Here is a 24,190-nt window from a genome sequence, read left to right as displayed (position 1 = left end):
ATGTGGTCAGTAACTGCTTTTTTTTTTTTTTTTCCACGTCTCTTTTTGCCTCATTTAATTACAGTGGCCTGGAAGGGAAAACCATTATTACAAAACATGAGACACCTTTACATAATTTGTTTCCATTTCCTTTTTGTAATAATGGTTTGCACTTCCAGGCCACCGTATTTTCTACCACTATCATAATTCCTCCTCGACGTACGTGGAGTCAACCGCCGTCAAACTACCGTGAATTGATTTTATATGCGACAAACACACAAACTAGTGACTAATAAAGTCGTTATTTTCGGTACACTGAATCATTAGTGCACTGAGTTAGTTAAAAAGGTTAGTTCAGTACTTCCTGCATGACCAGAGCACAGACTCTGTGTGACAGAGTCACTGAAGTGAAATACAGTGGAACGGGGTGTGAATCAGCTCACGATCGCCGGCTTTCACGCAGTGCTGTCACTAAATACACCAGACATTTACTCAGACGTTGTTTTCCTAGTGAATTATCACCTCTGTGCATGTTCAGTTATAAAGCTGGATTAAGATATTAAGCTTTGGAGATATGAGTAATCACCATAACTGTTACCCTTTAGGGCAGTGATTAACTATTATTTTCACAATAGATTAATCCGTCTATTATTTTTCATCTATTAAATGTTGGAGATGAAGTCTTTTTAACTGATCTACAGTTCGGCATTGTTCACTTTGACTCTTGTGTTGGACGTCGCGCTCATGACTCTTCCAGTGACGACACTCTCTGACCAATCAGTGGCTGGCAGTCTGTTCTGTTGACGTCACATTTATAGATTGGCTCAGCTCGCTTGGAACCTCATCAGACCAGGTACTATCACTAATGGAAAAGCAAAAAAGTAGAGTCGAGCCGTGCCGAGTCATGCTGGAACTGTGTAGTAAAAAAAACATTACTGTATTGTACTTGCTAGCACTGCTTCATGGATCCTGAACATTACTGTGCATAACTTAAAACCAAATGATATTTTGAGAACATGCAATTTTATTGACATAGATCAAGATAGATTTCAACAACACTACGACCATGTGTCAGAAAGGCTGAACTCTTTCATTTCCTTCTCTGCAGAGGAAGCATGTAATTAAAAGGGTGTATTTATAGTACTGTGGAACTTAGTTCCGGCAGTAGCTATTTTCTCTTCAAAAAGTGATGACAGAATTAGGGAATCACGAGTGAGAGTTTTTCAGAGTGCTGTATGTTAAGTGCTCCTCTTGGGCTTTAACCTGCTGAAAACAAAAGGAAATACAACAATCAGGAACGGCAGAGCAAAGAGGAACAATGTGTGGTTGACGTAATCTCTACCCTTTTGGCTTCATCCTTTTGTGGTTTTGTGATGAGCACAGAACTGTACAACACATCCCCGTCACTTCCACATGGACTCTGAGTGGAAATGGAGACAGATATCAGTTTGCGTTAATACAAACTTGCACTTCATACCCTCACCCTGAATACCCTTCAGCGTTCTTTATTAGTTATTATATTATATTAACAGCCCTGGGATATGTGTTGTTTTTCAGTCGGTTTGTTCTGGCTTTTGTTGTCCTGTACCAACTCCGGCACAGCGTTGGGGAGCGTTGGGGAAAGGTGGGGACCTACTTTGACTCACTGTGGGCGGTCATTGAGAAAGTCCTTAATCCAGAGGCGGGTGGAGTATGGGAGGCCGAGGATTTGAACAGTCTGTTAGGGATCGAGCTAAAGCTAAAGCGCTAAAGAGACAAAGCCTGGCATAACTGTCCTTCTTTTCCAGATGGTTCAGGGTTGTATACTTAAAAAAAAGACTAAATCAGTGAACACATCATGATCTAAGGGATGAATGAAGCTTTTGATCACACATACACAAAGGCCTTCCAACAAACTAGGTAATCAGGATGCAGTTTATAGACGGCTGCAGAGGTTCTGCATGCTCACATTTGATTTTCTTGGCATCACAACATAATGCTGTGCTGTAAATTCCAGCAAGTTCTGACCTTGTTTTTTTTTTACAGGAGAGAATGTAACATCCCCAAATGCCTCCAAACTTTCTCAGACATGGCTTTTAAGTTTCAAAAAGACATACAATACACCAACCATCAGACAACCCAACTCAAAAACTTTGAAAACACAATGAAGGCAGCGACCCTGAGAACCCAACACACTGCAACTTAAAGGTACCATATGGTACTGAACTGAAATACAGCGGTTCGCCGCTCGCGATCGCCTGCAATATCCAACTTGAGGGGGCGTTCTTCGGAAGATGAACGTCATTTTTAACTACCACCTTAATGGATGAAACTGTTGGTTTGTCGGATCAGTGTATAAACATATACAGTACACCGTACATGTATATAATGTAAAATGGATCAGCATCTTACCACTGCCATGGGTGGCGACTGCGAATTCCTTGTCCCTAAAAGTTGAAAACAGCGAAAACATCCGTTACTGACTCAGTATTAGGCGACAACAATCGCACCATCGTTGAAATCCAAAGAGAGACTTACTATGTTTTTTCAAGATCCAAAATATGAACAAGGTCACCATGACAACGACGATCAACAGACTCAGAGGGATGATGAGGCTCATCAGGAGAACTGATGAGCTGCAGCAGACATGTTTAACAACAGAGCAAATGAGTGACAAGAAATTATTTATTGTTCAAAAATGCTTTGAATTACAAATAGTGTAAGAATATATTCATGTGTTAGCCTAATGCTGGGGTCACAACGACCGTGAATGTTTGCTTCATTACGTTTGTGTCATCGCTTTTCACACATTTCCTATATTTTGCCTGAATTCCCCCGTTTTCGCGTCATTGTATGACGCAAAGTTTTTCACCAAAGTTGACTTAATGCAGTACTTCTCCAATAGTGTGGCGGGCTCCCCTGGTGAGGTGTCGGGGGGGGGGGGGGGGCGTGAGAGGCAGGGCTGGACAACTCATACAGTGGTTTATACAGATAAATAAATAAAAATGATCAGGTTCTCAATAGTATTTCAATTGAATTGAATTGTGAAAACATCTGACCTGTGCTTTGCTGTCTCTCCACCACCAGAGCCAGATGTGAGTAACGGAGTGGATGTTGCTATAATAGGTCAAAGCAGAACAATATTTAAAGGGTTATTTCAGGTTTTAGGAGGTGGATAGTGTATAAAGTAACTTTATATGGCTGGTGTAATGTAGTAGCAGCAGCAGAGTGTACAAGACTGCAAGAATGTGACGTGCGAAACACCACAAAAATACAAAATGGTTGACTTCCTGTTGGCCCCCCCCCCCAAATTGGTATACTTATAGCAACTTACTTATTACAGGTCTCTCAGTGACCGTGACATGCACCGGCATCTGTAGATCTCCCTGAACACACAAGTACCAGCCGCTGCTCTGTCTCGTCACTTTGCTCATCGTCACAGTAGAAACATGAGGAATCGTAGAATTTATGGTCACTTCGTTTTCGCCTATTTTCCCCAACGGGCCTGTGACGCAGTTTCTGCCCAGCCTGCACCACTGCATTTTTCCAGAGGAACCATGGTAACAGCGGATGGCTAGATCATCTCCAATGTATGCTTTAATCTCCTGACTATCCACATAGAGACTGGGTTTACCTGAAGGAAAAACAAATTGTATTCCCGGTCTGGAAACACGGACCTTCCTGCATGGAGTTTGCATGTTCTTCTTGTGTGTGCGTGGGTTCTGTCCAGGTTCTCCACTTTCCTCAAACAGCCAGAAAAACATGCAATATAGAGATTCGGTAAATTGGACAATTAACCTTGAGTGTGAGAGTGGATGGTTGTTTGTCTGTTTAATTGGCCCAGTGATCTAATTTCAAGGAAACATGGAAGTCACAATCTCCGATCTGTGGACGCTCTGCAATGTCTCGGCCTCCAGATAAGTACAAACTGAACTTGGCAAGAACACATTTAGGCTTTCCGCGCCTAATAAATGTATTTCTCTTAAATATACATCTGTTAGATACTTGCTTAAAATCATCATTTTTTTATGTTAAAATGGGCTGAAAGATAAGTCACAGTCTCTTACCTGTGACCACCAGATGAAAATACTCTCCATAGTCCGCCCCGTGATCAATCTCCACATTACACCAGTAATCAGTGTCTGTGGTGGTTAGATATTTGATAGTTACAGTGAAGATTTCTTCGTTTTTGTCATCAGATATGGAAAACTTTCCTGACCTATCGGGTTTGTTTGTTTTGACTGCAAAACTGCAGGAATCCCAACGATAACCTTTACACAAGTATTTCACACGGTTTGTGTATCTGGACTGATACAGACACGGGATGGTGATAGAATCTCCAGCTTTCACTGACACTTTACTGATGCTGTAAATCCCTGCAACGAGAACAAACGCAGCATTTCACAAGACTTTCATGGCAACTGATTGATACATTGCAGACAGTTACATCAGAGTGGTGGTCTACACTGCTTGTTTAAGAACCACACACACACAAAGAATGGCTCACCTGTGAGTTGACAGAGGATGAGGAGAAGTCGGAGATGAGCGGCCATGTTACTGAGGAAACCCCGACTGAACAAACTGTGAGCAGCTGTTAAAGACCGATCACTTCTCACTTCCTGTTTCAGTTTTTTTATGCAAGTGCATGTCAGCCCTTCCTCCTAGGTGAGGCTTTTGCAATCATTTTTTTGGATGACTGTTGTTACTGTTGCACGGAGCACATCATTAGTTGAGACAACACTCATAAATAAGCCGGAAAATACAAGGTCAAACTTCTACATACAGTATGAATGAAGAATGATGTATTAGTTACATGGTTGTTGCCATTTAACATAACAAGAAATATTCGACTCTCACGGAAAATTGTAACGTAACAAACAACCACGTTTGCTTCCAAGGTTCTATTGTCCTTCTCTGTGCCTGGTATCAGCAGATTCCCAGACTCTGTCTAACGGCGCTTCTCCACACTATATACTATTCCAGCACGACTCGGAAGTACAGCGGAAGGGGGACTCTTCCAGTGACCACACTCTCTGACCATTCAGTGGACGGCAGTCTGTTGTGTGCAGGGTTGGACTGGGACCAACAAAATTTACGATATGTGGAGACACATGACATACCAGACAACATATGTACATGGAGAGAGTAACTGTGGTAAAAAATGGATATGCTCTTTCACTACTCGGGAGACTTTCATCTTGGGAGAGATGGCAGTGTCACAATTCCCATCTTGAAGTGAAAGTGGTTGTCAAAGAAACACTGCTAGAGATGTCTTTTCAGTGTTTAATGAAATATACTGTTAGTTTTCTTTTTTACAATCGATTATTTTCTCGATTAATCAAGTATTCTTTTGTTCATAAAAGTTAAAATGATGAAAAATGTCGATCAGTGTTAACAAACCTGGAATTCACAATTTTCTGAAATGTTTTTTCAGTTTAACGTTTTTTTTTGGTCAAATGGAGCAAAGAAACCATAATATATTCATATCTAAGAAGCTGAAAATCACAAAGCTTGTATTAATTGTTAAAAAAAAACAAACAAACAAACCAAAAAACCAACAGACGATTAAGTAAGTCATTGATTAACAATCGAATAATCGTTGCAGCCCTAATGGTTACCTACATTTTTCACTAATATTACATAATAATAACTGTAAGCTGTACCACCTGCAAACTATACCTTTATGGCAAGCTAAAATAACACTGGACACAAACACTGAGAGCTGAGAGCTGTCATTGGACTAGCCCAATGTCCTTCAAGAAAATTAACCAATGGGTCGTGTCTCGTGTCCCAAATACCTATAATACTCTGAATTATGATGGCCACCAGGCCAACCGAAGCAAAATGATGTAGGGAAAGAGTGATAACCCAAACACTGAATCCTTTCCCCTGAACTCCTGCACAGACAGCCTTGATGCCCTCTGCTGTATGTTCCTCATGCAAGAAGAAGGAAACTCACAAAGACAGCTGCTGTTCATTGGCGTAGTAACCTCTAGGTCAGTGGTCACCAACGTGGTGCCCGCGGGCACTTGGTAGCCCGCGAGCAGCCAACGAGGTGCACGTGGGCTCATTTCACTTCACCTCACTTGCATGTATCCATATGATCACTGAGTAAAATGTCCTGATATTGTTTATAAAAACTGTGATAATCATTAGGAGTAAGCACTGGATTTAATGTGTATGCAATTAAATGCATAATATTCATCATTTAAATGGTAAATTGCATAAAATGTTAATATGGTAGCCCTCCATATTATTCTCTAACCTTCAGGTAGCTCTCGGTCTCAAAAAGGTTGGTGACCCCTGCTCTAGGTTATGTAAACCTTTACATTAAGTCATGAAGAATACTTTATCATAAAAACATCAATGGACTTAACTAAGATTTTGCCACGACATGGTACTTATATACTACTGTATATACCAGGGTATGTGGTCATAGTGGAGCTGAGTAATTTTGAGAAAATGAAACAAATAACAACAACACAAATGAATAATACTAATAATTCACCTTATCGCTTGCTCCACCTTAATCATATTTCTCTATAGGATGAGGAGGGAATAAATCTGCCTCCTGTGAAAAGACCGTGGCTGACTTTGCTCGGCCTATTTACACCACTGGTGTAGTCTATGACAGTGGTTTTCAAACCTTGTATACCAAGTAACCACCTGAGAAAATATTGATCTCTTGAAGTAACAACGTTAGCGATAATGATGTTATTTCAAGAGATCAATATTTTCTCAGGTGGAATTCATGGCTAACCAATGTTAGTCGGAGTGTTGTTGATGACGTGCAGTCCAAACATTTAAAGGCAGGGTACGTTGAAGAGGAAAATCCTCTTCAGCTACTGGCAGATTCTTAAAAACAGTGAACCAGTCAAACAGACATAAAACCTGGCATGTCATGGTTGAACAGTCACAGATGCAAGTTAAGATAAGAAATCAGATGGTACGATAGGTAAAATGCAATACAGATATCTAACGGTGGAAAATAGTGACAATAATGTGTAACATGGAAAGAGGGCCAGGGGTGTAGTCCAGCCCCTGAGCCCAGTGTATAAAAGATGAGACGAAAAGGGCAAGTTTTCAGTGTGTACTTCGGTACTCACAGTACCAGATTTTCCTGTTTCTGAGTCAGAGTCTTACTTAGTCTGAAAGCAGCCGGTGTGGAAGTCACTCAGCAGATTCATCATGGCAGTGAACGTCCCAGGAGTGATAGTGATGGTACTTTTCTACCTGCTGGTCCTTGGTACCGGTATCTGGGCCTCTTTCAAGTCCAGGAGGGAACAGAGGAAAAGTGGAGCCAGTAAAGTGGACATGGCTCTGCTGGGAAACAGGAACATCAGCTGCATGATGGGGGTCTTCACACTGACAGGTGACGACAACTGAAATTAAAAAATGATATACACATTAAATAAGACTGAATAATAATAATAAAAAAGAATAGAGATGTGAAAAAATGTGCAAGAAGTGACGTCTGCAAAGATACACGTGAGAATTTTTACTGGAAAGTTTTTTCTGAATGAGAAAGTTTATGTATATACTGTATATATTGCTTTGAATGTCATTAATTGTGATTCATCATCCACTCAAACAACAATCTATGATGTAGCTACATTGGTTGGAGGAGGCACACTTGTCGGCACAGCTGAGATTGTGTACACGCCATCTATGGGACTAATAAGAGTAGCCACCATCGATGTTGCATACAGCATGGCTTTTATTATATGTAAGGTTTTTTTTAAAATTCATATTCATTTTATTTCACTACAATATTATTATTATTATCATTATCATCATTAATGTGTGTGTTCTGTCCATCTTTAAATCGAGGTGGTCTGCTGTTCACCAAGCCACTGAGAGAAAAGAACTGTGTGACAGTGCTGGATCCTTTTCATGCCAAGTACGGAAAGGTGCTAACAGGTGGAATGTGCTTGATGACAGTTTTGCTTGATATATTGTGGATTCCCATCGCATTTATTGGTTTGGGTAAGCTGCATTACACACATACACACACACACACATAGACGTGCTCACGTTATCCGTGGGATTGCTGCAATAATATGTTGTTGTTTTAAAGCCATATTGTTTTTAAATTCTTCCTCTTATTCTGCCCTACTTCAACAAAGATACTTCATTCAAACTTTGAAACATACAGGTCAACCTTCAGCGAAATCTCTCCAAACTGTTGTTGCACCATGTCCATGTGTACAACAAACAATAAAGAATCTAATCTTATCTAGGTAATTGTTGCTTGTGTTCTTTGAAATGTAATATTTCACAACTTCATTTCATTCAAAGGAATTGAAAACTCAACACAAACAAAAACAACAAAAAACACACTCAACACTTTGTGTTGCATGGAAGGTTCACAGCTTCAACTTGCTCTCGGGTTTACAAATTCCACACACGATTTTCAACCAGAAAACTAGTTTCTAGTTAGTTTCCCACAATGTGATGACCGAAACTCAGTGACCTACACAATTTGAACGGCGCCTCTCTGAGTGAGGGAACCATCCAGCTGCGGCCATAGCTCGACTGAGTCAGGCAATTGGACAACTTCCCGAGTCCAAGTATACATGCGGATGAGAAATTGGATTTACAGAATAGACTGTGGGCGGGGAAGAAACGCAGGTCACGGGGGAGTGATGCTGTTACATGATACATGTTGCACAACATCAGAAGGATACGGCCTCTTCTAACCCAGAAGGCGGCACAGGTTCTGGTCCAGGCTCTTGTCATCTCACGCTTGGATTACTGCAACTCACTCCTGGCTGGTCTCCCTGCGTGTGTCATACGACCCCTGCAACTCATCCAGAATGCAGCAGCTCGACTGGTCTTCAACTTACCAAAATTCTCCCACACTACACCTCTCCTCCGCTCCCTTCACTGGCTTCCTGTAGCTGCTCGCATCCGCTTCAAGACTCTAGTGCTTGCGTTCCATGCTACAAACGGATCCGGTCCAGCCTACATCCAGGACATGATCAAAACCTACACCCCAGCCCGCCCACTTCGCTCTGCATCGGCAAACCGGCTCGCTGCCCCCTCACTGAGAGGATCGCAGAGGCATTTACAGAACTCGAGACTGTTCACTGTCCTCGCTCCCAAATGGTGGAACGAGCTCCCCATTGACATCCGGACAGCGGAAAGCCTCCACATCTTCCGCCGCCGACTAAAAACACATTTCTTCCGACTCTACCTCGACTAAGACGATAACGACGACGGAAAAAAAAAAAAAAAAAAAAAAAAAAAAAAAAAAAAAAAACTATATATCGCACTTATGACTAGCACTTCATAGTTTGATTCACTTGAAGCTCTTACTTACTTCTAGCTCTTATTTGTACCCAAATGTTTAAATGCACTTATTGTAAGTCGCTTTGGATAAAAGCGTCTGCTAAATGACATGTAATGTAATGTAATGCTGTTCTGTCGCCCAATCAACTGACTGTCTAGGCCCACCTATACCGTACATTACTTTGGTACCCCAAGGGAACGGTACCAAAAAGTGGAACGGTTGGGGACAGTTATTATTTCCACTTGGTGGAAACATGGCTTTAGTCCAACTAAGAATAGTTCGATTTTTCTGTGACTTACAAACTCAGAAAACCAAACTATTGTCTTAGTCCGACTAAAATCTGAATTTAACGCTGTGACCTAAACACACTGAATACAAAGATAGATAAAAAAAAAGAAAAAAGTCCACTTTTAACTGTGTCTACACAGAATTCCACTAAGTCAGTGTTTCTGACAGGAGGAACCATGAGTGTGATCATGGACCTGTCCTACAATGTGTGCGTGTGGATTTCTTCTGCCATCGTAATCATCTACACACTGTTTGGAGGCCTCTACTCTGTGGCCTACACAGATATCATACAGCTTGTTCTTATATTCATTAGTATGGTGAGTTTGTTTTACTATGACAATTGATCGTGAGCTGGATGTTGTGTGTGTTTGTTTAATTTGTGTTTTCATTTGTCTCTGCAGTGGCTCTGCGTTCCCTTTGTTTTGACAAACCCAAACTGCTTGGACATTAGCAACACTCTGATGAACAACACCTTACACGGTCCCTGGCTTGGTTTACCAGAACCAAAAGATACCTGGATCATGATTGATGATTTCTTATTCTTCGTAAGCTGAAAAAAAGACACTGTATTATGAACAGATTTGAGCGGCTCCTCTAACTTTGTTTATCGCCAGCCACCACTGGTGAAGTTAAAGTTGTAGACAGACTATTAGCAGCAATTTTGTTGTCATCAAGGTAGATTCCAAGCTGTCATAAAATCAAGTGAATGTTTGATTTTTCTTCAGATGATGTCGTGTCTTGCATATCAGAGTATCTACCAGAGGATGTTATCAGCTTCTTCCTTAAACACTGCTAAGGTCACTAGTTTGATCTCTGCTTTCATCTTACCTGTGTTTTCAATACCACCTGCACTGATTGGAGCAGCTGCTGCGTCTACAGGTTTGGATGAAATCACATGTCTATATGAGCTACAGCTTGATCGGATTATAATCACAATGAAATGTTTTCTCGTTAAAGGAGATTTATATCTCAAGGGACTGACTGCTTACATTAGAGTTTAAAATAAGAAAAGTTTTGAATTTGAAATATTTATCCATGAACAAAATCAAAAAGACTAGTCAGTCTGATGTAATTACCAAATTAAGAGTGCTATTTTGTTGTTTTGCTGTGAAAATGGAGGCCAAAAGCTAAACCTTCTTCCTAAGCAACAAGGCAATCAGTGAAATCAGACTTCTCCCCATTCAAGCATCAAGCCATTTTTTTTTGATTTTCCCAAGCTTCCTTTTCCGTCAAATACACTTACTGATCAGGGCATCTGGTCAAAACCTCTCCCAGACACCTCATTGGGGAGGTGTTTATGATGAAAATCATCAAATTAAATTATCTCTGTACATACTAACATATCTATAAACTAATTTATAATTTCTCAAAGATTAGCTGAACTGAACTTGGATCTTTGACTTTCGTGAGATGGTCCACTTTAGTGCAGTAGGTTCCTCTCAGATTCCCTCAAACAGACAATGTGCCCATCTATCCTCAGACTGGAACCTGACGTCCTATGGTTCCCCATCTCCATATGAACGTGGAGAAGCAGCTATAGTCCTACCCATCACCTTGCAGCACCTTACCCCGTCCTTCATCTCCATTATTGGAATTGGATCTGTGGCTGCTGCTGTGATGTCAACAGCGGATTCTATTCTGATTTCTGCAGCTTCTATCGTCAGCGTCAACCTTTACAAGAATATCCTGAGGCCACAGGTGAGTTAGAATTGATAATAAAGAAGGTAGTTATAGAGATGTTTGGAAGCTCTTCAGCCCTTCTTCTCAACTGTCTTCTCCAGGCATCAGACACAGACATTCAGTGGGTGATTCGTGTCACTATCTTGGTTGTTGGCCTGGTTGGTACATTACTATCCCAGGCAAAGGAGAGTATTCTGTTGTTCTGGTTCCTTTCTAGTGAAGTGGCCTACATCTTAGTCTTCCCTCAAGTGGTCTGCGTCATCTTCTTCAATATCTCCAATGGTTACGGAGCTATTATGGGCTTTGTGGTGGGATTGGTGCTGAGGTTGCTCAGTGGCATCCCATTAATAGGACTTCCAGTTGTCCTCCACTTCCCAGGATGTGTTCTTGAGGACGGTGTTTATGTCCAGTATGCTCCAGTGAAGACCATCTCCATGCTGTTGGCCACTGCTGCCATCATCTTGTTCTCCTACCTGACGTCTGTGCTCTTCAACAAAGGCCTGCTTCCTGAGAAGTGTGACATTTTAAAAGTGAAAGGTCAACACTCACCACAACAGCTAACTCCAGGACATGGTGACAATGAAGGCCATGAGAATGAGACATTGACTGAAAGCTGTTCTCAAAAGACAGAGGCCTTAGAACCGGCAATGAACACAGAGTGTTAGTGTCTGACAGTTCACACGTACATAAGTTCCGACTTAATATGTTTATTATTATTATTGTTTGTTTCATATAAAACTGTTCAGACGCTCAAATAAATATTCACAGGTCGAAGAAGGCTGTTCTCGAAATTCGTATGAGTCAAATAATATGGTAAAAAATAACTCCAAGCTTCCTTACATCACAACCGGAAGCCATGGTAATGTCATCTATAGAGACAATGTGTTTAGAAAGTTTTTTTATAGTGTTTAGGCCGAGTATTATTACCTCAGTTTGTCTGAGATTGAAAGTAGAAGGTTACAGGTCATCCAGGTCTTCATGACATTCTTTGAGTTTAACAACCTGATTTGTTTCATCTGGCCTCATCGATAATTGCTAATGTGTCCCAGGGAAAGACACTCAACCCCATGATGCTCCAGGCGGCTGTGAATGGGTATGAAAGATGAGTGACAGAAAATACACTGTGAATGGGCATGAATGGCAAAACTGTAAAAATGTAGAGCAGCTCTGGGACTATAAAAGCACAATATGAATGCAGACCATTTACCATTTATTTTAGCATCATCAGCAACTGCCTACGTTAACCGGAGCTTGAACCACAATACATGATGTAATAAAAAAATAAACCATAACGACAGAACAAGGGAATCAGAGCTGACAATTGCAACAGTTAAGTCTGAAAAAATATTTCGGGTTGATAAATACTATAACATATAAACATTTAACAATTTGTCAGACCTGGTGTGCTGTATGTTAGATCATCTTGCGCCTTAACCTGTTAAAAAAAAAAAGGAAGTACAACAATTAGGACGGGAGAGCAAAGAGGAGCTGAAATACAGGATATGAGAACCAATGTGTGGTTGAATCTTCAACCTTTTAGCCGTTTGTGGTTTTTTGATGTCCATAGAACTGTACAGCACATCCACGTCACTTTCACATGGTCTCTGAGTGGAGACACATTACAGTATGTTACCCTTTTGAAGAAATGGGAGAAAACCAAATGTCATTTAAAAGAGACTAAAAAAATAATCAGCTTGAGAACATCAATATCATTACCCCTGTTTGCAGGAATTGTATTTGTATTTTATTGAAGGAGACAAATCATGATCTAAGGGATTAATGTGAATTTTGACCACACATACATAATGGCTTTCTGACATATGGTCACTATCTTCTCTGGCTATGAATCCACAGCAACAGCACAGTATACTAAGATGCATTTTAATAAATAGAAATAATATTAATAGGTATTCATATTATGGACATCCTGTAGTTTATAGATGACTGAAGACGTTCTGTATTCTCGCATTTGATGCAGTAATGACTTCCCATAAAAGTCTTCACACTTTCTCAGACATTGCTTTTCAGTTTCAAAAATACGTGCGCTAACCGGCAGAGAGAATGACACTTCATCTAGGTTCTGTTCACAGCCTGTGAAAATCGTGCTGTCAATTTACATCCAAATAAAACTGGCACACACCAAAAATCTGGCCCATTATGGAAGATTTGGCAGTTCAAAGAGCAAGAGGGCACCTCCTATTGACTGTTCCACAACAATTACTCAATTGCATACAGGTCCCTTTGGTGGAAAGCTCTCCAATACTCCAATGACAACTGCCTACAATGCAAAGAATCCTAAAATATGAAAAAGTCTAAAAGACAGTTGAGAGAGTCGGGGATGGAGAAACTGCCTCAGGTCATTTGCGTGTTTGTTGAAGCCAACCTGATAAAAGGAGAACTATTTTTTGAGCTTCAAATGAGGATAAGTGGTTTTAATGTTTTGGCCTTTTTGTTAAATCTTATTTTGTTGTTGTCCGTGGTTTCCTCCATGTTGATTTGTCTGATCAGTGTATAAAAATATACAATATACCAGATATAATGTGAAATGGATCAGCATATCTTACCGTTGTCATGGTTGACGACTGAATTGCTTGTCCCTAAAAGTTAAACAGAGAAAACATCCGTTACTGACTCTCAGTATTCAGCGACAATAGCACAATCGTTGAAATACAAAGAGAGGCTTACTCTACTTTTTCAAGATCAACCATATGAACAAGGTCACCATGACAAAGATCAACAGACTCACTGGGATGAAGAGGAAAACTGATGAACTGCAGCAGATATGTTTAACAACAGAGCAAATGAGTAATAAAAAAGCATTCATCGTAAAAAATGCTTTGAGTTAAAATATTATATATATGAATCTTTTTTAGTTTTTATCAGTCATCTATTGAGTTCAATGAGGATGAGGAGAAGTCTGAGATGAACAGACATGTTGCTGAGGAAACCGACTGAACAAGGGAAACTGGGAAACACATTTAAAGACTGAACATATCTCACTTCCTATTTTCTCTTTTTATGCAAGTGCATCTTTCAGTCCTTCCTCCAAAGTGAGGCTTTTTCATCTAGTTGGTTTTCGGATGAAGTAACTGTTGCAAGTAGCCCATGATTAGTTGAGACAACACTCATAAATAACCAATAAACATTTTTTTTACTACTGTATGCATTGGTCTGAATAAGGAATAATGCATTAGTTAAATGGTTGTTTTTCAACCTGTCAGTGTTTATGCTTCTATTTTACAATAGAGTGTGATTGAATTATCTATTAAATTAGAATAAGTAGCCATGAAATTAAGATAATTGATAATTAAATAATTCAATGGGTAAGTAAACAAAAAAAACAATAAGCAAAATAAATCTGAAATGGACTACTGAATTCAAATTAGAGTTTTATTTAAATTAGAAACAATAAAGTTACATACCTGTAATACAGTAAAGTTTTGTGTCTTTCAGGTATCTAAGAAGCATGCGATCAATTATGATAATTAGGTAAAGTTACCATGAAATTAAGATAATCTATACATAATTGAACTAGCAAGTGAAATCTATCATGCCTGAAGTATATATATATATATATATATATATACACACACATACTCTACTACTCTATACAGCATAGTCTTATGTTTTATGCCTGATGTCTAATGCTGCTGTAAAATGATCATTTACTAACTAACTCTCAATGAACTCACCACAGTGTTGTATGACCTCACCAACATGCGTCGACGGTTAATGACGTATACCGCTGCCGCCGTGTGATTACGTAAAACACAAAGCGACAGATCTGTCGGAAACTTCGGCGCCAGGTTCAATTCAGCTGCAGTGAACAACAGTAGCGTTTTTGATGTTTTTCTTTTAGCGTAAACGGTTTGCGTTTTCTTTTCGCTAACGGACATACGGAGGCTTGTGTGCCGTGATGGATTATGGGAAGGAGAGAGTAGTGGCGTTAGTGGACATGGACTGTTTCTACGTGCAAGTGGAGCAGAGGCTGAACCCGGCTTTGAAGAACACCGCCTGTGTGGTGGCTCAGTACAAGACGTGGAAAGGAGGCGGGTGAGATTTCATTTTTGACACAAAAACGTTTTCATGATCAATAAAAATCCATTGAACAGTGCCTGTGTTCTTAAATTGTTACTGTGACCACAACTCTTGCACTTTATGTTTGTCTAGTGTACTCTTGTATTTCTATGTTTGTATTGTAGTTGCTGCCTTCCTGTTTTTATTTAACTATGATGTGTGCTGCTGCCTTTCTTGGCCAGGTCACCCTTGTGAAAGAGATATTGATCTCAATGGGTCTTTTATCTGGTTAAAAGAATAAAAAAATAAAAGGAGAAGTGTCCCTAAAACCTCACCGGATGCCAAACAAACACATTGGGGCGGGGGGCAAAAAAAAAAAATTCAAAAACGAAAAAGGAGAAGTGTCCCTAAAACCTCACCAGATGCCAAACAAACACATTAGGGCGGGGGGCAAAAAAAAGAAAATTCAAAAACAGGAACTACAGAATGAGATAAATGTTTGCAGAGGCGTTTCTTTTTCTTTTAGTGGAACATTTTGGTTCAGTACAGTATATATTTTTTTGCGTTTAACCAGCTCCATTTGTAAAAATATTTGGTACCCTTCCCTTGGGGTACCAGAGTAAAGGTAGGAGTGGAGTTAGACCCATGATAGTCGGCTGTTTGGATGACAGAAAAGTGTGACCGGTGTTTCTTCAACACCTGCAGTCTGCTCATACAAAGCTTGATGTATTGAAACAAAAAAAAAATATTGTTGTCCATCATAGTGTTGTTGTGTTGCGTTCGACATGGTTGTTCCTTTTGTTTCTCAATTTGACAAATAAATCATTTTTGCTTTGTGGACAAAACTGGACATCTGAGAAGTGAGTTTGGAAATCACCTATTAATCAATATTTTCTTACATTTTATGGACCAAACTATATGGATCATGAAAATAATTGTTAGTTTCAGCTCTAATGTTTTTTTTTAATTATTATTTAAATGGATAGCAGCCATCTTGCAAGCTTACAAGGAGGAACTCGGAAATTCTGTCTTTCACCTCCAAATGACATGCACCAATAGTCAGTCTGAGACATGAAAAATGGCCACTGGAGACAAGGAAAACCAGACTTTAGCCACTTAACTAATACATTCTATGCTAGCTTTATCTTAAAAATATGTTTTTGCCACTTCTGCCAGGATCATAGCTGTGAGCTACGAGGCCAGGGCGCATGGCGTCACCAGGAACATGTGGGTGGACGACGCCAAGACACTGTGCCCAGATCTCCAGGTGGCACGTGTGCGCGAGTCTCACGGCAAGGCAGACCTAACACAGTAAGTACTAGAACTATATTATTTCTTTTATTATGGTATATATGTTTGATTTAGATATTCACCTGGTCACACCTGGTGTAGTTACAGGGATGCGAGTGTGGAGGTGATTGAGGTGATGTCCCGCTTCGCTGTGATCGAGCGAGCCAGCATTGACGAGGCTTATATGGATCTGACGGCTGCGGTACAGCAGCGGCTGAAAAACATGTCCGGCGCACAAATCGACCCTTGCCTGCTGAGGGCGACGTATGTCCAGGGTTATCCACAAAGTAGAGCCGAAGTGGAAGCATCTGCAGAGGATCGTGTCCTGGATAAAGGTGGACCATGGAATATAAACAGTACAATTTCCAAAACAAGAAAAATGCAAGGTTTTCATAAAATCACAAAAATGTGATTCTCAAATAACTATAGATAACAGCTGTTTGTCAATATCAGGCTAATCGCCTTTGTTGATTGCAGGGTTAATGTAGCTGTAACTCAACAGTAGAAGTTCAATTTCATCTCAATGTGGTTTATTTCCAATTCCCTGCACCAGATTGGTAATTTTTTTTGTACAATTCATTGTTTTATCCTATTTTACCTCAACATCAGATTAGAACAGCTATATGTATGTATGTATATATATATATGTATGTATATATATAAATAAAAAGAGAGCGAGCACGAGAGAAGGTATATAGAAAGATGCCTCAAAATCATGACAAATTAAGCATTTTTTGGTATAAATGTGTTTACTCTTGTCATTTTTTTTACACACTGACCTTGAAAAATCAGTTTGAAGAAAGATGACGTTGCACACTGCACCAAGACGTGAATGTGCTAAATGGATAGGGGGAGCCAAAATGTCAGCTATATTCAATGCTTAACACTATCATGTTTGTCCTCAGAGGAGCAGAGAAGCAGAGGTCTCCAGGAGTGGCTCACATCCTTACCTGTGCCTCAGTCGGGGGAACAGAGCAGTGCAGACCTGCAGCTGACAGTGGGGGCGCTCATTGTGGAGGAAATGCGAGCAGCCGTGGAGGAACACACAGGATTCAGCTGTTCGGCGGGGATTTCGCACAATAAGGTGGGGAAAATGTACCCTGAGCCTGTTTCACACAATTACACAATTAGTCAGGAGTTGATATGAGGTCTCGTCTGCAAGATGTCAGATAAGTTGTTTAAATTCAAATATGGGCATTTTATAAGGCATTTTTTCCATACAATATCAGCACAAGTTGTTAGTTTTACGATTACTGGTGTTAACGTAGCCATTTTTGGCATTAGTGATGAACATTAACTATGGTTCTCTTAAATCAGGACAGTGTTTGAGCATTCACCCCCCGACACTGAGGATAATGAACTGATAATGAAATGATGATAAATGGAACTCAGCCATTGTTGTTTTAATTAATAGCACCCTTGCTTTTCCTGTCGTCACCTGTGAAAAATGGCTCCTGTAAATAAAATGCCTGATACAAGTCATGGTAAACACAAAATGGAACATAGACTAATTTGTTTTTATTTTTAAAAAAAAAGGTACTGGCTAAACTTGCTTGTGGACTAAACAAACCGAACCGACAAACTGTTCTGCCTCTGGACTCGGTAACAGAACTGTTCAACTCTCTACCCGTCAGCAAGATGTAAGTTCAAAGTATTTCTCTGCTGTTGAAGACAAGATGATGTGACACAGTCACTATAAAACACACAATAAAATTGTGATGAAGGTTACAATATTTCTTTGTATAATTTCTTAGATTCTTATACATAAATGGGTGTAGCCTTCTGTCAGAAACAATAAGATACACATTTTTATAGAGAAAAATAAGTAATTCAAGATCATAGGTGACAAAGAAAGCTGCAGCTCCACATTAAAAAACAAACCACTGGACAGTGAAACCTGTTTTTTTTTCTCCATTCAAGATTATCACAATGATAGAAATTGACCACAAGTAACTTATTGGAAGTGCTTTTTATCGAGTGATAGTATTGTATAAAATCTTTGAAGCTTTTTTTAATTATTAAAACAAGATTTCTGGTTGTTTCAGCTTCTTAATTGTGAATATATTCTTCATTTCCCTGTTCCATATTACAAAGAAATCATTAAAAGTGAATCATTTTGGTTTGTGGACAAAACAAGGTTTTAACAAACACTGATCAACATTTTTTAATGTTTTAGGGGCCAAACGATTAATCGTGAAAATATTCGACAGATTAATCGATTATTTAAATAATCATTAGTTGCAGCTCTAAATGCAAATGTTTGAGTGGTATATTCAATTCAATGGACTTTTAAATTCAGTTGCTCAAAGGTCTTAAAAATCATGCTTTTGACCCTACAACTGAAACTGTATTGGTTATTAGAGTTACACAACCGATGATCTGCAATTCAAAAAAAACAATGTAACTAACGTGATACTGCGCTCTCGCTTTGCTCATTCATCCCTGCAGCCGTAATCTGGGGGGAAAGCTTGGTGCCTCCATTACAGAAACTATGGGAGTGGAGAACATGGGGGATCTGACTCGCTTCTCTCAGGCCCAGCTGGGGATGCACTTTGGAGACAAAACTGGGTAGAAACAAAAGCACGATATTCTTCAAAAAATGTACATCTCAATATTATTACATGGCTCAAACTCTGGTGTCTCTACAACACAAAAGAGATAGATATTCGATGAGCATATGCATTACCCAGGAAATGTCTCTGCTTTGCAGCCCGTGGTTGTACGACTTGTGTCGGGGGATTGAGTTTGAAGCAGTGAAACCCAGACAGCTTCCTAAATCCATCGGCTGCAGTAAAAACTTCCCTGGGAAGACGTCTCTGTCTACTAAAGACCAGGTATGTACCGGTCATCTCTGGCTACATAAAAAAAAATATTAAAGAGATCAAAACAACTCCATATCAAAAGTAATCTGAGGTATTTGTGTGCCAGTGTAAACAGGAAGCCGATTCTGTTTACATGTTGCCAAGTTTGAGACAGTTCTGCTAATAAGAGAAACGATTGCGAAAAGACAAGACCATGGATTTATTTTTGTTAGCGTACATTTCGTTAAGTGTTAACCAAATAATTCTGTTGTGTGGTTTAAAAAAAAAAAAAAGCAATAGGGAAGTGAATGTGGGTAAATGTTACATCGTTCTCATGGGTCAATTTGGACCAAAAAAAGCAGTGCATTTGTGCGGCTCTAAACTGCGAGGGTCATGTGGACAACAAGTCATATGGCTTTTTAAAAAGCAATGTAGTCATGTGGATGTAGAACCTTATTCCTGTGTTGAATCATGGTTTTAGAGGTGTTCAAATGTTAACCCTTTCATTTTTGACTAAAACTAATGCGCCGATTGTGAAATGTTTGGCTCAATTTTAAAGAACACTTGAATGGTTACATAGTCCATCATTCCTATAAGCACAAATTCAAATAAAATAATCTTAAATACCAACTTCAATAAAGCGGTAGATGATGACTGACTGATGACTGACCAACTTCAATTGCAAAAAACTCATTTTATAGCCTTTTATATAAAACAAGTGATTTCAAATATTTATATTATTTTAATTTTAATTAACCTGTGTGTAGGTCCAGTACTGGCTTCATCAGCTGGCTCTTGAACTGGAAGAGAGACTGACCAAGGACAAAGAAGTGGTAAGAAAATGTTTTGCGTAACTTCTTCATTTATAATAATATGAGATAATTCTGTCACCTGTGTTTCACAGCAGTGTTGCGCAAAGTAAATGTATTAACTGGGGGTTTTTAACCTTCTTGCCCCTTTTTTGATTCTCATTAAATCACAGAACGGCCGAGTGGGGAAGCTCTTGACAGTCGGCGTGCGTCAGCTTGGGGATAAGAAGCAGAGCAGCTTCTCCCGCTGTTGTGCTTTAGTTCGCTACGAAGCCAATAAGTTATCGAGTGACAGCTTTGCCATTATCAAGAGCCTCAACACAGCGGGAAACCATCAGGCTACATGGTATGCTATGTTGGGATTTTTGAAGTGTATGAGGTACCGATGGCCCTGAGAACCACATGGCTGCCAGTGGGGACCCAGGGAAAACTGATTAAAGGCTCACCTTTAATTAAAATCTATGATGTCTTAAAAATATGTTTGCCACTTTTTCTTGCTAAGGAAAACTGGAATTTAGGTCACTTTGTAAAAACACTCATTTCTGATACCAAAGTCCTCGGAGAAAATCTGTGATTTTACATAATTGCACACAGGAGATGTTGACTTACTGCTCCAAGGGTAATAAGTTCAAATGTGTCATTTTAACGACTTTGGTGTCTGAAGTTCTTCGTTCACATTTACTCGAGAGACACAAAGCCACCAAACGAGGCAGCAGTTCACTGTCTGTGCCCTTGGACAAGTGTGTAGGTTTTCCCTATTAACTTTGGTACAGGGAGTGAGTGGTGTAAGATCTGTCTAATGGGAAGATAAAATGGCAAACTGTCTTAAAACATCAACAACTTGTATTTTGAGTCCCTGCGAGCAGCCATGTTTTAATATGTTAATTACACCCTTTTCTGCTTAACATTCTCAGGACTCCACCCCTCACCCTGCTACACCTGTCAGCCAGCAAATTCAGCGACGCCCCTTCAGCAAAAGGGATCGCTGGTTTCCTGTCCGGTGATGTCACTTCAACCCAGAGCCCTTTCGCCACCACTCAATCATCCACCCAGGCTCCTCATGGAGAGAAGAATGACTCGGTGTGTAAAGAACCTGGCACCATCCAGTCCTTCTTTCAAAAGGCAGCTGATAAACAAAGAAAGAAGGTAGTGAAAGAAGAAGAAGAAGAAGAGGAGGAGGATGAAGAAGATGCCGTCATCCCTGTGGAGAGTTCCTCCACCTTCCATAAAACATTCACGACTGATAGTCAGTCAGAGACGGATACCAACTGCTCAGCTTCCTCCATCAAAATTTCCTCACAATCTAAAATCAGCTCAACCAGCCCCTGTCCTGGCATTTCCTCTTTCTTCCAGAAAAAAAGTCATGAAAGAAATCTACAGGCTTCAGCATCAAGACCAAAAACAGGACATGGATGTGGGTCTATCAGTAAAATAGGTGTAAAAGAATGTGTTGATGTTCAGCCAGACTTGCAGGAAAAACTAACTGAGGAACTGCACATTGATACAGAGGAAACTCATTCTCCTCCTCCGAGTGAGGCCAGAGAAGACTTTGTAAACTGTGAACGATGTGGCCAGGAAGTGTCGGTGTGGGAGATGCCTGAACACAACGACTATCATTTTGCTCTGGACCTCCAGAATTCACTTTCCTCCATCTCCTCCATCTCCTCCTCCTCCTCCTCCTCAGTGTCTCCTCTCAGAGTGGCAGCGGAAGGCACGGCCCAGTCCATGCGGGGCAAAACCAAAACCAGAGGCCTATCAGGACCTCAACCGAAAAGACCTCGCTCCCAAGGCGGAAGTACGACCACCCTGGATTCTTTTTTCAAGAGAAAGTGAAGATGTGCTTTAGAAAAATGTTTAAAGAAATTGGCCCGAAAAGCCACTGTTCTACCAAATGATTGCTGTTGGAAACATTTTCAAGTACAAATGTATGTACAAATTAAAATTGATGTATACTTTGTTTTATACAGGACTGAAACTTTTCAATGAATCAATCAATCAGATGTTTGGTCCAATCACTTTTATCCCAAACCCCAAAATGAAGATGTCATCAAGCGTTTTGTTTCATCCACAAATAAATAAAAATATTTATTTTACTGTTAAATGTTCCAGTTCAGTGCACAGTTCCATCTTGATTGCTCTCTGCAACCTGAATCAACTCTTGGGCCAGTAAATCAGAGAAGAAAAACAAGTGACCTCACCACTCCACTGATAAACATCAGGCTTTTCTCCAAGCCAGATCATGTAGAGCAGAACAGTTTGTCTTCGATATCATCCAGACTTTGCAGCAGAAAAACTATCATCACAGCACAGAACATCATGCCATAGCCTTAGTTTAAAACGTCTTTAGCAAACTTGCCCAGGTCAGCAAATGAGGGAGGCACCACCATTGTATTTAAACAGAATTAATTAGTCCAAAATGAGTTTTTCTGCACACTTGCACCTGTGTGTGTGTCCAGTTATAGAGAGAGCTGATTATATTAAGCTTTTACGAGGTCTGCCCAAGCTGGCACTACTTAGAGGAACTGAATGTACATGGACACCATGTGAATAATCCCATACAGCTGGTACATAATGACGAGTCTGCAAGCTCCCTCTGGTGGCCTCCAGTTGCAAGGAACCCCAGTGTAGTGAGGACTGAAAAATCCCAAAGCAGCGGTCTTACCCAGCGTTAGGAGAGAAGATGGTGTCAACTTTGGTCTGCTGACAATCTGAGAAACAGAAGATGTTGATAATGCCCATTCATGACATTACACACACATGTATGTTAAAAAGAGGGCAGAAAAATTATTATTCCTCACCTGATCTTCAATGGTGTTCCACTTCTCAGTGAAGGTCAGACTGTATTCTGGCCTCTTGTATTTATTTATACTTGTAGGGAAGGTGTCAGTGTTTGGAAAACACGGATATTTTGACTCCTCTGAGTCATTTAAAAAAATAATGACAATCATTAAAACATATTCAACACAGGATAGTTTCAATGCTCCACACAAATCTGTTTCACTCAGGATAGTGTTTAGATCAAGTGTTGCCTGGCAACATTCCCACAATGAACACAGTTAATTATTAGAGAAATTTATGTGCTAATAAAACTGGACAGCTGCAGACAGGTTTGAGTAGAAGTGAAATCACAAAGTGCCCATGAAAAGTTCCAGATATGAACAACAATGCTGAGAAGTTAAGGGATAAATACCAGGATTGTTAAGTTTAACTCAATTTATGCTAACATAGCACTAAAGTCTTTCTAACATGAGGTAATAGACTTTAAGTGTAGGGCTGCGATTGATTTATCTGTTGATTATTTTGTACTTGTTAGATCTGTAAAATATCAGAAAATGTCAGCCAGTGTTTACTAAACCTGGAAATTATGTTCTTGAACTGTTTGGTCCACAGAGACAAATGACTCACTTTTAATGATTTGTTATGGTTTAAATAAAACAGAAACATTCACATTTAAGAGGCTGAAAACACAACTAAATTAATCGATTATCAACATAGTTGACGATTAATGTAGTAATCAATTAACCTAGCCGTATTTAACTGTGACTTTAACACTGCTTTTTTTTTTTTACTGTGAATGTAAACCAAATTTGAACAATGCAAAGCAACATAAAGAATTAAAGAATTAAATGGAGCCTTGTGTCGTTACTTTAACACTATTATATTTATTCTATAATCAACTAAAATTATTTTTATTTATATTATAATTATTTAACTGATATCTGTCAGAGGCACCTGCGGCGTAGCTAAGCTAACTCTGCTAACATGCAGAGTAGACGGTAAACGAGTAAAAAAACGCTCAAACACCGACTCCCGGTTGACATTTTCCAACAAAACAACGTCATAGCGATTAAATATAATTCTTACCGGGAGGAGATGGAGCTAACGGTGAACAAAAGAGACGATGAGACGCCGAAAGAGCGATGTTCGTCACAGGTGTCACCGCCGGGAAGGCCTCTGGCGGCCATTTTGAGCACTTCATGGTCACTTTCACATGAGTCAGCAATATTTAAGTAGCCAAAAGCAGCGAACTTGATTAAAAGTTAGAACCCAGTGAT

General features: G+C 39.8%; 3 protein-coding genes across 6 annotated transcripts; 2 read left to right on the top strand and 1 right to left on the bottom strand.

Moving 5' to 3' along the window:
* Positions 1-1,021: 1,021 nt before the first annotated feature.
* LOC131474301 (uncharacterized) lies at positions 1,022-16,749 on the bottom strand. Of its 4 annotated transcripts, none has more exons than XM_058652097.1 (13): positions 16,609-16,749; positions 13,783-13,815; positions 12,752-12,822; positions 12,617-12,653; positions 12,146-12,301; positions 4,466-7,340; positions 4,026-4,334; positions 3,293-3,592; positions 3,018-3,075; positions 2,497-2,594; positions 2,371-2,405; positions 1,322-1,399; positions 1,022-1,245 (listed from the first exon to the last, which is right to left on the bottom strand). In XM_058652097.1, exons 6-13 carry the CDS (start codon positions 4,509-4,511, stop codon positions 1,186-1,188), a joined length of 984 nt encoding a protein of 327 aa, XP_058508080.1. In that variant the 5' UTR covers positions 4,512-7,340; positions 12,146-12,301; positions 12,617-12,653; positions 12,752-12,822; positions 13,783-13,815; positions 16,609-16,749; the 3' UTR covers positions 1,022-1,185. The 4 variants fall into 4 exon arrangements, with proteins under 4 accessions (XP_058508080.1, XP_058508083.1, XP_058508081.1 ...); XM_058652100.1 differs by having other exon boundaries at positions 1,022-1,242; XM_058652098.1 differs by lacking the exon at positions 16,609-16,749 and adding an exon at positions 14,911-15,026.
* LOC131474300 (high-affinity choline transporter 1-like) lies at positions 7,147-12,009 on the top strand. Its single transcript, XM_058652096.1, has 8 exons — positions 7,147-7,330; positions 7,568-7,684; positions 7,789-7,944; positions 9,707-9,855; positions 9,940-10,083; positions 10,264-10,417; positions 11,019-11,236; positions 11,320-12,009. The coding sequence occupies exons 1-8, from the start codon at positions 7,147-7,149 to the stop codon at positions 11,881-11,883; spliced, it is 1,686 nt and encodes a 561-aa protein (XP_058508079.1). The 3' UTR covers positions 11,884-12,009.
* On the top strand, positions 14,998-22,229 carry polh (polymerase (DNA directed), eta). The gene is made up of 10 exons (XM_058652095.1): positions 14,998-15,271; positions 16,412-16,546; positions 16,628-16,860; positions 17,431-17,609; positions 18,062-18,165; positions 18,974-19,093; positions 19,236-19,359; positions 20,094-20,159; positions 20,309-20,481; positions 21,050-22,229. Exons 1-10 carry the CDS (start codon positions 15,135-15,137, stop codon positions 21,966-21,968), a joined length of 2,190 nt encoding a protein of 729 aa, XP_058508078.1. The 5' UTR covers positions 14,998-15,134; the 3' UTR covers positions 21,969-22,229.
* Positions 22,230-24,190: the final 1,961 nt, after the last annotated feature.

The sequence above is a fragment of the Solea solea genome, chromosome 15, assembly GCF_958295425.1.
Source record: "Solea solea chromosome 15, fSolSol10.1, whole genome shotgun sequence".
Lineage (NCBI taxonomy): Eukaryota > Metazoa > Chordata > Actinopteri > Pleuronectiformes > Soleidae > Solea > Solea solea.
Note: the sequence above shows the minus strand (reverse complement) of the source record. Positions and strands in the feature narration are given on the sequence as shown.

Coding starts and splice junctions, on each gene's coding strand:
- LOC131474301 (XM_058652097.1), bottom strand. CDS start 4,511: ATGGCCGCTCATCTCCGACTTCTCCTCATCCTCTGTCAACTCACAG. Junction 4,335..4,465: donor CATCCTCTGTCAACTCACAG/GTGAGCCATTCT, acceptor TTCTCGTTGCAG/GGATTTACAGCATCAGTAAA. Junction 3,593..4,025: donor TTTTCATCTGGTGGTCACAG/GTAAGAGACTGT, acceptor TTTTTCCTTCAG/GTAAACCCAGTCTCTATGTG.
- polh (XM_058652095.1), top strand. CDS start 15,135: ATGGATTATGGGAAGGAGAGAGTAGTGGCGTTAGTGGACATGGACTGT. Junction 19,094..19,235: donor CACTTTGGAGACAAAACTGG/GTAGAAACAAAA, acceptor TCTGCTTTGCAG/CCCGTGGTTGTACGACTTGT. Junction 20,160..20,308: donor TGACCAAGGACAAAGAAGTG/GTAAGAAAATGT, acceptor ATTAAATCACAG/AACGGCCGAGTGGGGAAGCT.
- LOC131474300 (XM_058652096.1), top strand. CDS start 7,147: ATGGCAGTGAACGTCCCAGGAGTGATAGTGATGGTACTTTTCTACCTG. Junction 9,856..9,939: donor TTCTTATATTCATTAGTATG/GTGAGTTTGTTT, acceptor TTGTCTCTGCAG/TGGCTCTGCGTTCCCTTTGT. Junction 10,418..11,018: donor AGCAGCTGCTGCGTCTACAG/GTTTGGATGAAA, acceptor ATCTATCCTCAG/ACTGGAACCTGACGTCCTAT.